Genomic DNA, 14,926 nt, shown 5'->3' on the forward strand with positions numbered 1-14,926 from the left:
TAGGTAAAGGTAAAGGTACCCCTGCCCGTACGGGCCAGTAGTGTCCGACTCTAGGGTTGTGTGCTCATCTCACTTAAGAGGCCGGGAGCCAGTGCTGTCCGCAGACACTTCTGGGTCATGTGGCCAGTGTGACGAAGCTGCTCTGGCGAGCCAGCACCAGCGCAGCACACGGAAACGCCGTTTACCTTCCCGCTGGAGCGGTACCTATTTATCTACTTGCACTTAGGCGTGCTTTCGAACTGCTAGGTGGGCAGGAGCTGGGACCGAAAGATGGGAGCTCACCCCGCCGCGGGGATTCGAACCGCCGACCTTGCAATCAGCAAGTCCTAGGCTATGAGGTTTTACCTAAAGCCCAAGCAAAGATATATGTATCACTTTCAGAGGACCTTGTTTGACTAATGAACATATCGGCGACAGTGTTCCTTAACATTTCTGAAAGGCAATGCTACAGCGACAAAATGCTGTTATATAAAGTTGCAGTTAATGAAGGATATATACGTGGGTGGGGAGAGGGAGGTTGTAATTTTTTCACCAATCCCATGGTAAAGGCAGTGATAGGTTGTAAGAGTACATTATTAATTGCAAGTCCAATACATATAAACATACTGTACTGTGAATGGCTGAAGGCAGAGGGCCCTGTCTGAATGCTGCCCTCAATTCCTATACATGGAAAACTAGCTCATCAAAGAGAACACTTCTCCCTAGCATCTAACTTTCTATGTGTGGAGTTTTTTTCCATGGAGACACATTCAAGTCAATAGCAGGTGAGCTGTTACTTGAGCAATCGTTCTGAATCGTCTGAAGGGAAGTCAGTGCTGGATTTACATATAAGCTAAACATGTCATAGCTTAGGGGCCCCACTCTTTTGGGGGCCCCAAAAAAATTAAAGGAAAAAAACCCCTGGATGTACATTTCCAAAATTTAGGATAAAAAAAACAAAATAAAACCTACATACAGCAACAGTGTTTTGTGTTGTGTAGGCTCCTATGGTGTAAGTCATGGGCACCGCCTGCTAGCCTGCTCACTAAAATATCACTGGTTTGCTCATTTCTATATATAGGGTGCCTACATTCTGCATGGACTGGTTGCAGGGCAACATGTGCAAATGGCTTTAGATACCTATTAGGTCCATAAATTACCATATGGCATATATTCAACACAAAAAACAGCAACAATATCTGGTTTCGAACATCCTGACATATCACCAGCTAAACACTGCAATATACTGATATATCACGATGTCTGAAATAAGGATGACATTGGCTGGATTCATGGTTTTTCCTGCATCATGATTTTTGCATCGCACACACCAACACACACACACATCATGATTCACAATATATTGCCAGGTCAAAAATTATGAAACTGATATGGACTTCAAACCAGTTTTGGATGATATAGTGGTACCTCAGGTTAAGTACTTAATTCGTTCCAGAGGTCCGTACTTAACCTTGTAGCAGGAGCCCCCCCACCCCAATCATTCTGTTTGTATAAACTTCACACACACACACTCACACACTACATACGCCACATTTCTGTTACAAATTCATAGAAAATCAACCATACATCGGATTTGCACTGTTCCATTTTTATTTTACTCCATATGACAAGAACTAACAAAGGGGGGGTGACTTAGCCCTGGTCAGCCATAATCCCTTCACTGTCTCAGCACATACACAGGAGCCCTGCCCATGCCAACCCTGATGATCCCAGACAGAAGACAATCAAGATCACAAAGAACTTGCATATGGGAGTGGATTCAGCATAGACTGAAACAAAGGACAATGATCAGATCTTCCCTCTGGGGGCAGGAAACTGCAAACTCCCCTTTGTCTCCTGAAGTGACTCAGGGGGAGGGGGGAAGGGAGGAACCAGCCAGGTGACAAGACACTCAGGTTACTACCAGCTCCTCCCTCAACCCCTCCTTTCTGTAATGTATGCATGATGTTTCTGGGGGGTGGGCTTGATCTAGAGGAGGGGAATTTCAAAAGTTTTTATAAGACCTTGCACACTATTCTTCTGGGTCTTTCCTCTCTCTTGCAAGTGAGGGGAATACCCTGTTGCAACAGTTCAATAAAGGCCAAGCCTACAGGCTGCTGTTTTGCTCCAAGTTATCCTGGTTGGTGTCTTTGTTTTGTCCAAGGGAGCCCTCGGATTTTTCCTGTAACAACCTGAAACTGTTCTTAACCTGAAGCACCACTTTAGCTAATGGGGCCTCCCGCTGCCGCTGCGCCACCAGAGCACGATTTCTGTTCTCATCCTGAAGCAAAGTTCTTAACCTGAAGCACTATTTCTGGGTTAGCAGAGTCTGTAACCTGAAGCGTATGCAACCTGAAGTGTATGTAACCCGAGGTACCACTGTATATCAATATATCACCCAGCCCTAATCAATAACCTAAAATTTCCCCTGCATTTCCCCACCAGTTTTTCCACCTCTGTGTGTTTTTCCCCCCTCCTGGAAGCAGGTTTGTTGTACAAGGGCATGAAATTCACTTTGTGCAACCTGAGTTTGCCGGTATATAACTGAGTAACATCCACAAACTAGCAACAATCTGAAAACGGCCTGTATCGTGTCATCCCCCTCTATCCTTTCAAGTCCAAGGATAAAGTTATCACAAGATAACTGTTTGGTCTAGTTCCAGTTACAGATAGGTAGCCGTGTTGGTCTGATTGGCAGATAGCTGTGATGAGCCTGTTGACGACTCTTAACGACTGCAATAGGTCTTACAGGAATTGTGCCACCAGAGCACAATTTCACAATTTCTCACCCCTTGCTTTTTCCTGTAAGACCTATTGCAGTCATTAAGAGTCGTCAACAGGCTCATCACAGCTATCTGCCAATCACCCATTCCCACCACCCTTCTGAGTAATACCCCTCCCCACCTTCTCACTATATAGAAGGGTCTGGTGACTTCTGTTTCAGTGTATCTGAAGAAGTGTGCATGCACACGAAAGCTCATACCAAGAACTAACTTAGTTGGTCTTTAAGGTGCTACTGGAAGGAATTTTTTTATTTTGTTTTGTTTGGTCTAGTGACAGGGGTCAGCAAACTTTTTTAGCAGGGGGCTGGTCCCCTGACCCTCAGATCTTGTGGAAGGCCAGACTATATTTTTTTTGAAGGGGGGAATGAATGAATTCCTATGCCCCACAAATGACCCAGAGATGCATTTTAAATAAAATGGCACATTCTACTCGTGTAAAAACACGCTGTTTCCTGGAATGTCCAAGGGCTGGATTGAGAAGGCGATTGGGTCGGATCTGGCCCCCGGGCCTTAGTTTGCCTACCCATTGTCTAGTCTAGGCCTCAACAGAATCTAAGGTGCTTTCTCTGCACCAAATTACACCCCACCATTCATTTGGGAACAGTGATGTGCAAAACAAAAGTTCCCCAGAATCAACTCATGGTACCTTTTCATCCTGTACAAACTCTTGCAGGATGATTTTCCTCTCTGCACACATTTCCAAAAATTCTTCCGACTGGAAACTTTCATGCAGGGCAGGGAAGAATGTCAGCTTCCCACAATCCACCTCTCCTTCTCTTCCATTTAGCTTTTGCTCTCCTGTGTCAGTAGGAAAGACAGGATCAATGGCAGTATGTTTACAGTAAATAATAAATGGCTAACAAATAATTGTGTTTGCCTTGTAAACAAGCCCAACAAACTTACTAGCCACCATCGTAGCTTGCATTTCCAAGAGGGCAAGTCCCTTCTTCGTGGTCAAAATTGGCAGACTAGTATTTTTTCTTAAATGCCCTATACCAAGTGGACATTTGGAGGAAGGCTGCATTTCTAGGCTGATGGTCACAGAAAATACTGTATGTTTTGCTCTATAAGACTCATCTTTTCCTTCCTAAAAAGTAAGGGGAAATGTGTGTGCGTCTTATGGAGCGAATGCAGGCTGCACAGCTATCCCAGAAGCCAGAACAGCAAGAGGGATTGCTGCTTTCACTGCTCAGCGATCCCTCTTGCTGTTCTGGCTTCTGAGATTCAGAATTTTTTTTTCTTGTTTTCCTCCTCCAAAAACTAGGTGCGTCTTGTGGTCTGGTGCGTCTTATAGAGTGAAAAATACGGTAGTTTCCCTTCCTTTGCAGCTAGCAGAGAAATCAATGAAGTGGGCACATGAGAAAGAGAGCGATCTCTTTCTGCTCCCTAGCCTGCACTATGGTATTGGGCAAATTGCTCTACACAAGGCTGGTATATGTCATGCCTTCTATATCCATAACTGACCTAGACCCTAAAGCATCATCTGAGCCCCTTCTTCGTGTGCTTCCTCCACAAAACGTCCAGAGGGTGGCAACACAAGAACAGGCCTTTTCTGCAGTGGTTCCTCTTATGTGGAATACTCTCCCCCAAGGAGACTCGCCTGGAACATTCATCGCCTATCTTTATTTACAATGTTCAGAATTCCCTCCAGCTTTATTTAGCTATAGTTTGAATGCTCAAGTATATAAAAGGTAAAGGGACCCCTGAGCATTAGGTCCAGTCGTGGCCGACTCTGGGGTTGCGGCGCTCATCTCGCTTTATTGGCCGAGGGAGCTGGCATACAGCTTCCGGGTCATGTGGTCAGCATGACTAAGCCACTTCTGGCAAACCAGAGCAGCACACGGAAACACCATTTACGTTCCCGCTGGAGTGGTACCTATTTATCTACTTGCACTTTGACGCTCTTTCAGACTGCTAGGTTGGCAGGAGCAGGGAACGAGCAATGGGAGCTCACCCTGTCATGGGGATTTGAACTGCCGACCTTCTGATCGGCAAGTCCTAGGCTCTGAACCTAATGGTCAAGGGTCCCTTTACATTTACCTTTATTCTGCCACAGCTCTCTTGCTTAGCTAGCAAACTACACCAGGTCCTTCCAATGGCATTTACAAGACAAGGTGTCATCTTGATCAAATAACTCGGACAAAACCTATCATATTAATTCTCTCTTTTTCATGAATTCATTTCATCATGGCCTGGCATATTGTTGTGAAAGCAATCAAATGTCCAACACAAACAGATGTTTTGGAATCAGATTGGTGCCTGCCTGCCTGTTCTTTCCATACATTACCAGAGTTGTCTCATGGAGCCGTCAGCCCTGGAATATTACCTTGGCTTTCCTCCGGGGTTACAGCAAATGGGCAGTCGTGCGGCTGATGAGCCTGAGCAGAAGAATTATGCAACTGAAATGGGGGAAAAACAGGAAGATCAACACACTTCTACATCAAACTGGAACTCTGGTCAGAGTATCGCCTTCCATGAACCGTCCAGAGTGCCCTCCATGATAAAGCAAGGCTTGCAGGTGGTCAGTCTTTCCTTTTTATTTGTCGACAGCATCTGGTACTTAAAAGCCCACTGCTTCTGAACATGGAGGTTCCATATAATTGCTAGCACCAGCCATTGATGGGGCTTATCACACATGGATTTATCTACTCTCATTTTGAGATCATCAGGGTTTCCCAAACTTGGGTCTCCAGCTGTTTTTGGACTACAATGCCCATCATCCCTAGCTAGCAGGACCCAGTGGTCAGGGATGATGGGGACCGTAGTCCAAAAACAGCTGGAGACAGCAGGGAAACCCTGATTTAAGTTTTATAATGAGACCATGATGGAAGCATGGAAGTCAATGAATGAAAGGAGGAAGGAGGAGGGTGGAGATTGCAGGCATGATATCATTCTCTCCCCAACAACCCATGGTTTATTGTGATGGCCTGGGATTCAGACTCAGAGGCTGAACCTGAGGAATCCCAGCCTGCACAGGAGTCCCCACCTCCAGAACCAGGTAGGCTGGGGCTGGGGCATGAGCCTGAAGGTTCCTCCTCACCTGTGCTGGATCCTCAGGTGCAGGCACCAGCTGAGTCTGCTCTGGCTCCTGAGGTGATGGAGGGCCCATTGCCTGCAGGTGCTCCACTCTCACCCCTGTCAAGTTCCCACAGGAGGAGTGCTCACCTCCAGGCCAGGAGAGGTGAGTCACCTGTGGACCGGGGCCGCCCTATGTCTCGGGGCAGATAAAAGCCAGCCAGCCCCAGTCCCAGGTTGCGGGAGCAATGTTGTTGGTAGCCTGTTTCTGCCTGCACCCTGTCCTGCTCTTCTGCCAGAGTTCCTGACCTCACCCAACTCCCTGCCTTGGACCCCGCTTCAACTTTGACGGACAGCCTCCATACCGCACCCTCGACCTTGGACTGGACTCGGAACACGCCACACGGTTAACCCTCGGGACCAGCACATTTATTTAGCTGATACAGAGCCTGCTCTTCTGCGGCAACATCCGCCAGATGGAGGACCCCTGATAAGCCATCCATGCTTATTTCAAGGCTTCTGATATTATGCAAGTGAACCAAAAGAAGTACAGTGGACGCTTGGGTTGTGAACGTGGTCAATGCGGGATGCACATTCGCAACCCGCGCCTGTGCGTCTGCGCACATGTGGTTTGTGATTCAGCGCTTATGTGCATGTGCAACTGCCAAAACTTGGAAGTAACCCATTCCAGTACTTCCGGGTGTTGGCAGTCCACAACCCAAAAAAACACAACCTGAAGCGGACGCAACATGAGGTATGACTGTACAGGCAAACCTCAGATCCCAAACACCTCTGTTTTGGAACGTTTTGGCTTCCAAATGCCGAAAACCCGGAAGTAAATGCTCCGGTTTTCGAACATTTTTTGGAAGTCTGACACGACTTCCGCTTGAGTGCAGGAAGCTCCTGCAACCAATTGGAAGCTGCGCTTTGGTCGTTGAACATTTTGGAAGCCAAACGGGCTTCCGGAACGGATTACATTTGACAACCGAGGTTTGACTGTAGGCGCCAACATTCTAGAGGGAAGAGCTGCCCCTTATGATTAGACTTACAAGGCCATTACTGATGAAAGATAATTCCCACTTGTTGCCCCCAAGGCATGTCACCTTGTTCCTTGTTGACACAGCTGTATGATAGGTGACTCTGAGCCAAACCCTCTTCCTCATCCGCGAAGGGCCTTCGTATCCATCCAGAATCCACCTTGAAGTAGAAGGGGCTAAGGCAGACGCCCATGGCCCTCCTCTCCGAAGCAGCTGCTCCTCAAGGTCTGCCCAGGCTTTTGCAGATTTATTGTACCCACACATTAACCTCTGCGAAGAAAGACGCAAAACAATCAAAACTCAGCTTGGTTTTCTTACATTTATTCAGAGATTTCATCGGGCTGCTGCAGTGGGAGACCTTTACCACGGGAACCTAGGCTACGAGAAGCAGAAAAGTTTGTATGCCGTACATATGTAATAATTAATAACAATAATTTTATTATTTATACCCCACTCATCTGACTGGCTTGCCTCGGCCACTTTGAGCAGCATCCAACACATAAAAAAGCATAACGAAACATTAAAAACTTCCCGATAAAGGGCTGCCTTCAGGTGCCTCCTAAAAGTTATGTAGTTCTTTCTTTCCTTGACATTAAATGGGAGGTGTTTCACAAGGCAGCGGCCACTACTGAGAAGGCCCTCTGCCTGGTTCCCTGTAGTTTCACTTCTAGTAGTGAGGGAACTGCCAGAAGGCCATAGGTGTCTGGGCTGAACAATGGGGCTAAAGATGTTCCTTCAGGTACACTGGGAGAGCACCTCCCTATCTCAGATTTCTCTCCTACAGTTCATGTCCCCCCAAATATGGAACTGGTGCAGTTTCCCTGCACTGTACAGGAATGCTTCAGGAGGTAGAAAACAGGACCCCTTCCCCACTATTAAGATTTCCCTGCCCCTTGCTCCAGAAGTTAGGTTCAGGTTTGAGGTCGCAGCCCTGAGACCGCCAGTGGTACAAGAAGTTGCCTTAGATAAAGTCACATGATTTGTCCATCAGTCTGCTTGGACTTTCAGCAGCTTTTTAAAGGCTCAAGCACCTTAAAAAAACACCAACCCCTGTTTGTAACAACCATTTACATTTCATTGAGAGTTTTTGTATTAAATTGTTTTGCCGCACCACTATCATCTTCAGTTTATTGCGAACAATCAAATTATTACAATCAGCAGAGGAAAACCCAATAATTCTATATATTTTTTTAAAAAACATGCATCCATATGGTGTTTTTCTAGTACTGTAAATGTATTAAATGAAAAAGGAGTCGTCGGTTAATGGCTTGTCAATCACAATTAATGTAGCCATTCCTATCAACTATTATATGTTCCTATGTAGAATATTTCGTTGGAAAAATCACATACTTACTGCACTTAAAAGGGGAAAAAAATTCCTTTCCCACCAAGCAGGGGAGTGTGTGAGCAGTACTTGGTCCAAATTCTAATCTACCCACTGATGCAAATAGAGGTGAGAAAACCAACATAGCTGCCCTTATCCCATTTTGGGTGTAAAAAAGCACGTATGGTTAGGTCTGTCAAATGAAGCCTGCAAAGAAGTCCTTTTCATTATGCTGTAGTATGAATGGAGAAGAAACTGCTTCCCATTTTAATGCCTACCTACCTAAAACACACTTCTCAAACCAGTAGGGAAAATGAAGTGCAGAAGCCCTTGAAATTTTGCACTTCTGAGAATGTTTCAATCCAGCTTTTCAACAACAACAACAAAAGTGTTATATATTAGGGGAAGCACACACAAAGTGCATAGCACTGAAAATGCATTTTAGCAGCAATTGCTAGCAAAAAAAAGATGCATATATAAAAATTTCTGTGCCAATCTTAAAATAATGTTTGCAAGGTGATGTGGAAATGGGACAAACTGAACTTAAGGATGGAAAAACTTTTTTTTTGTCAACAGCATTCGGAGCAGGGGAGATCACCAAACAGAGAAACTAAGGGAACTGATCGATTTTTCACCCTTCACTAATCTGCAGAGATCAGCTCTTGCTTCCGCTTTTTATTCAACTAAACATCAGACCAATGACACCTGCACTTCCGAGTCCATGTTGCTCAGCAATGCTTCATGGGCTCCCAAAACTCAGTGATGTTCTGCTGCTCTTGATGTTTTGCGTTTAGGTTGCCCAAAAAACTGCAAATGTACCAATGCTATGTTCAAAACACCACAACTCCCTTGCTGGATAGTAGCCCATTTGCCCAACCCTCATTTGGCTAGGAGCCGAAAAATGAGGCTGGGGCTAGTTACCTCAGCGTGGTCCTTGCACAAAAGCGCATACAGTTCTTGACCATTTCTCCGGTATTCTTCCAGACGCGATACAAAGTCCTGATGAAAGAGTAAGGAGATGTTACAAAGTGGTTTGTGAATGCTGTTCCCTATTTGGCTCAGCCCTAAATTGAAATGCACAAACCACAACCTGTGAAAAAACCAAAAGCTTCTGGAACATAGTATATGATGAGCTTAAAAAAATGTTGAGGTATAACTTTATGAAGAATACAGAAGCTTTTCTACTAGGGACAACGGACAGAGGTATAGCAAGAGAAGATCAGAAAATATTCCTCTATGCCACAGGAGCGGCAAGGATCCTAATTGCTAAAAACTGGAAAAAAGAAACTGTGCCAACAAAAAAGAAATGGCAAGACAAACTGTTAGAGTATATTGAACTGGCTAGATTAACAGAGGCAACTAGAGATCACACTAGACAAGAGTTTCAAAAAGCATGGGGAAAATGCAGAGAATACTTCACAAAACAGTGCCCTAAAATACATACCTGGACTTATTTTGATTAATGTCTGCAAGAGACTTTGTGGATATTTAAGTTATAACTAGAAAAATCTTAATAATTATTCATAAAGGAAATAGCTTATAAGAAGTAGATAAGGAGGCCAGATACAGGATAAAGGAAGTCTTTTATTTGGTTGTTTGTATTGTTGTATGTTATGCTCATTGTATGTTACGTTCACGTTTAATGAGGGTGGATTTGTATTGGGGGGGTGGTTTATGTTACGTTGTAAATAAAAATTAAAAGAAAATAAAATAAATGCACAAACCACAGATTTTAAATCAAAATCTCAGAGTTTAAATCAAGGTTGGGGGAGAAGAGAGGCGTGGAGTGAGAGCTATGGAAAGAGCGGGGGGGGGGGGGTAAAAGGTAAAGGTAAAAAAAAAAAGTAAAGGTAAAGGACCCCTGACCATTATGTCCAGTCGTGACCAACTCCGGGGTTGCGGCACTCATCTCGCTTTACTGGCTGAGGGAGCCGGCGTACAGCTTCCAGGTCATGTGGCCAGCATGACTAAGCCGCTTCTGGTGAACCAGAGCGGAAACGCCGTTTACCTTCCCGCCACCTATTTATCTACTTGCACTTTGACGTGCTTTCGAACTGCTAAGTTGGCAGGAGAAGGGACCGAGCAACGGGAGCTCACCCCATTGTGGGGATTCGAACCGCCGACCTTCTGATTGGGGGTAGTAAACTTTAATTCTTTTACACAGTGTGTGCACAAGATTTTTGTGTCAGTGTCACATGGGTAGGTTCTCTTTCTATTCATTTACTAATTTTCATTGGCAAGGAAAAAATGTTTCTCCTGTCACAAGCAACCTGTCAGTGATAAGTTCACATGGCTGTTTATATAAATGCATGCATTCATTTGCTACACCAATTGCTTGCCCAAATACCCACTTAGACTTACAGATGCTAGCTTTGTATGTAACTAATATATACTGTATTTCTCCATGGTAGAAACTTGGAAAAGTAAGAGTGTGTTAAAGTAATCCCTTACTTTAAGGAAGTATCATGGCCATTTTCCACTGATGTTATGTTAACACTGGGCTTGCTGTGTTAAAGTGATACACGTAACACTCAGAGGGGAATAATCATGTGAGTAGGAGTTCGAAATCACATCAAAGTGCAAGTAGATAAATAGGTACCACTCTGGCGGGAAGGTAAACAGCGTTTCTGTATGCTGCTCTGGTTTCACCAGAAGCGGCTTAGTCATGCTGGCCACATGACCTGGAAAAAGTGTCTGCGGACAAACGCTGGCTCCCTCGGCCTGTGAAGCAAGATGAGCACCGCAACCCCAGAGTCATTCATGGCTGGATAAACCGTCAAGGGTCCTTTACTCTCTTTTTTTAGGAAAGTCATTCCGGGAGGAAATAATGTAATCATTCTGTGAAAAAACATTACGACCCAGCATATTTGAATAAAATTAATTTTACTTTAAAATGCTTAACTTTTGAAAGAATGTTGATGTTTGATGTTGTCAAAAAGATAGATGGGCAGGCAGGCAGGCAGACATAGATATATATTGCTTTGATTTAAGAAATTAAATAAGTTACCCCCAGAAAAAATGTAAGAAACCCCTGTCAACCACTGTAAGCCCCTCCCCTCAAGTTAAAAAGGGGGAATAAGAATCTACCACCAGCCCCACAGTAAACCACCCCCCTTCTCCCTGTTCACCTAAATGCCCCCTTAAAAAGATAAAAAGGGCAGTCCTATATTACTCTAGTTTTACTAAAATATTCCATGTTATTACATCCTTTTTATGTTTTATCATATTTCTAATGTGTTGTTCTTTATTGATTTCTGTAATGGCCTCTGGCTAGACAAAGGCTGGTTGATTGGATTTACTGATGCATTCTAAATGCCTGCACGGCCTTTATCGCTGTTTTACAGTTATTATTGTGAACGGCCTAAATTTTGGCAAGCAGAAAGGCGGCGGCAGGGGGGAGGAATTAAATATTATAGAGCTGCATACGGTGTCCCCTTTTATTCCACCCCAACTTTCCTACATTTGCAAACTTAATTTTTACATTTCTTTGTCGCTTTATACAAAAGAAATCTCAAAGCGGCATAACAGTTTAATTTAATAATAATATTTCATAATAGCCTGGCAAATACAGAGGCAAAGAGTGCCCATAGTTCTGTCCCCCATGAAGGCTGGGCCAGCTGAGAGGGGCTCACAAAGCCACTTCCAACCTCGGGAGGCTTCACGCCCCCACACAATCAGGGGAATCCTCGGCCGCGTCATCCCTGGGACAGCCAATCGGCTGGCTCAGGGTGTGTGGCTTGCCTCACTTAAGGCAAGTGCGGCCCCAGGATCTCCCTCCTTGGTCCGCACAGCTGTTGAGGTTTCCCACCCACCCGCCCTTCAAAGTTCCCCTTCTGACCTTGCTATGGACCTCGGTTGGTCGCCGTTAAGGGGCCTGGTAGGAATTTTTTCCACTTGGCAAATTGGCACCGGCCATTTGGTTTTTCGCCTACCTTGTAGCAAATCGTCACAATTCCTTTGGTTTGTTAGCTAGGGGTGATGGGAGTTGTAGTCCAACAACAGCTGGAGGGCCAAGTTTGGCCATCACTGCTCTACAGTTCTGTGATTCTGGAAGGTTATGGTTCTCAATCACATGTTGAGCAGGCAGAAGACACCATCTCCTCCCCCAAAATGGACAAACTCCATCCTGGTTGACTCTAATTGAGATGAATGGGATCTGTGCATGGTCTGAGCTATGCCCTAGAGTGGCCTTCATCACTCTTGAGTCAGCCGATGGGACTACAACTCCCATCATACCTAGCTAACAGGAGCAGTGGTCAGGGATGATGGGAGTTGTAGTCCAACAATATCCGGGGACTCAAAGTTGAGAAAGGCTGCCCTTTTTATTTCAGCGAGGCTTCCAGCCAACAAGAGATACTTCATTATACTCAGTCCAGCTTTGATGGCTTGTTAATTAACACTGAGTCATTTCAAGAAAAGAGGAAACTTTGGGAATGTTCAGGGGTGCAGAAGAGGATATATAGTTTATTATAATCCTTCCTAACTTGCACTAGCAAGTTCCTTTACTTAGCAGAGTTTACATTCCCCTTCTCATGCACAGCAGATAACTGGTTACAGGCTCGTGTGAGCCTCTCACTATTATACAATTCAATCTGTCTCAGACTGAATTGTATGTTCCTGGTAAGTTCCCTTGAATTCCTCTTAAAAAGAATAAAGAAGCCACAATCTTATTTAAAGATGATAAAATTAGTTTACTCACATCAGTTCACAGTTGGATTCCTGAAAGCAGACTTAGTTACAAATATGTAAATGTGAATCTACCCCGTATGGGGGAATAATCCCAGTGCTTCTGCTAGCTGAGAGCTAGTAGAGCAGTCCTAGCTAATAGCTGGTCAAATGAAGAAGGAAGTCAAAAAGAGAGGAGGGTGTGCTGCGTGAACTGTCCTTGTGTTACCTGGACAGGTTAGGTCACGCCCACCTTCTATCACATGCAAAAGGAAGGATGCTCCAGCCAGGAGGAACAGGAGGTTTCGACTGGCTGGACCAAACATTTCCCCGCATTACAAGGAATGTTGTACTTGACTGCCTCTCATGGACCACATCCCACAGAAACAAGTTTATTCTAGAGCAAGCTTGGTCAAATTGCCTCAGAACGCTGGCCAGGCTTATCAACCTGTAGCCCTTACATGCCAGAGGCATGGCAATTCTTCACAACAAACTGTCCTGCTTCTGCTTGGTTTGGGCTCTTAAGTTAATGTGCTACAAGATCTATGGGATCCCAGTTGACACTGGCCAGTATCCAGCTCTGTGCCTGCACTTGAACAGCAACTCCTCTCCAGGAAGCAAACTGTAAAGCGCTGATGGAAGCCATTAGAGTTTGTTTGCTTGAAGCATCATTAAGCTCGTAATCACGGTTGCGGCCTCACAAAACTATTACGTAACTCATACCCAACTCCCATAAAGACTGACCTAGAAAGCGGAAGAATCCCTCACCAAGGGACTGGGCCAGCAGGCAGAAGTCAATGAGCCAGGAGTCTCCTTCACGGCTTAGCTCTCCACGTAAACCCTCTCTACCGATCAACATACATACACAAAGCTATATGGAAGCCACGTCCCTGCGGTGGGATCCTATACTGCTGGAGACTGTGAAAAACATTCAGATATGTTTAACGATCAGTAGTTTAAGGCAGCTACAGTGGTACGTCGGGTTACATACGCTTCAGGTTACAGACTCCGCTAACCCAGAAATAGTGCTTCAGGTTAAGAACTTTGCTTCAGGATGAGAACAGAAATCGTGCTCCAGCAGCACGACAGCAGCAGGAGGCCCCATTAGCTAAAGTGGTGCTTCAGGTTAAGAACAGTTTCAGGTTAAGAATGGACCTTCGGAACGAATTAAGTTCTTAACCCAAGGTACCACTGCACTAGAAAAAGCAATGCTGGCATACCGTATTTTTCGCTCCATAAGACACACTTTTCCTCTCCTAAAAAGGAAGGGGAAATGTGTGTGATTCTTATGGAGCGAATGCAGGCTACGCGGCTATCCCTAAAGCCAGGAACGCTGGAGAGACTCTGCGCAGAGAGGGAGAGAATTCCCCCCCCCCTTGTTCTCCTCTAGAACTAGGTGCTTCTTATGGTCGGGTGCGTCTTATAGAGCGAAAAATAGGGTATTTCCTTTACCAGGAAGGAATCCCAAGAGAATGCGAATGGGTGGCATTTTTAGGAGAGGGCAGATTAGGTAGCCAATGGTCTTGTTTGGAAGCAAGCATGCTATGAAACTAATGGAGCTTTAGTTCCAGGGTCTATAATCCTGGGCCCCAGAAACAATTTTATCAGTGCTAAAGTTAAGATTTTTTGGGATATTATTTACAATGAACTAAAAAAAAATACTAAAATATAATTTTGACAAAAAACCAGAGGTATTCTTACTGGGGTTAATTAAGGAAGAAATTCACAAAAAAGATGTAAATCTATTTATGTATGCCACAACGGCAGCGAGAATTCTCCTGGCTCAAAGCAAGAACTCCCCACATTGGAATATTGGAGAACAAAGATGGTAGAATTTGTGGAGTTGGCGAAATTGACGGGGAGGATCAGGAATCGACCTGAAGAAAAATACGAAAAGGACTAGAGCAAATTTATTCATTATTTGAAAGAAAATTGTACTCGTATGAAAACGTTTGTAGCATTAACGTGAAATGCTTTGTAATGAGAAACTAAGATGCTGATTTATAAATAAGAATATGATTTCTTAAGGCTAATATATGATAAAGAAGTGATTATGGGAATGCTATAGATATGTTAAATGTTATAGGAATGTCAGAAAGAGAGACGGACGGAAGGAAGTCAAA

The 14,926-nt window shown here is 44.5% G+C and overlaps 1 protein-coding gene across 1 annotated transcript in view; it reads right to left on the reverse strand.

Annotated features, from left to right (window-relative positions):
• Positions 1-14,926, reverse strand: part of WDFY4 (WDFY family member 4) — a 194,022-nt gene that overhangs the window by 69,264 nt on the left and 109,832 nt on the right. Inside the window, exons 40-43 of the mRNA XM_081911650.1 lie at positions 9,060-9,137; positions 6,881-7,084; positions 5,089-5,161; positions 3,409-3,560 (exon numbers count right to left, since the gene is read on the reverse strand). Coding sequence (XP_081767776.1) covers positions 3,409-3,560; positions 5,089-5,161; positions 6,881-7,084; positions 9,060-9,137 — 507 coding nt within the window. The remainder of the gene's footprint in view (positions 1-3,408; positions 3,561-5,088; positions 5,162-6,880; positions 7,085-9,059; positions 9,138-14,926) is intronic.

The sequence above is a fragment of the Podarcis melisellensis genome, assembly GCF_964234715.1.
Source record: "Podarcis melisellensis genome assembly, chromosome: 5".
Taxonomy (NCBI): Eukaryota; Metazoa; Chordata; class Lepidosauria; order Squamata; family Lacertidae; genus Podarcis; species Podarcis melisellensis.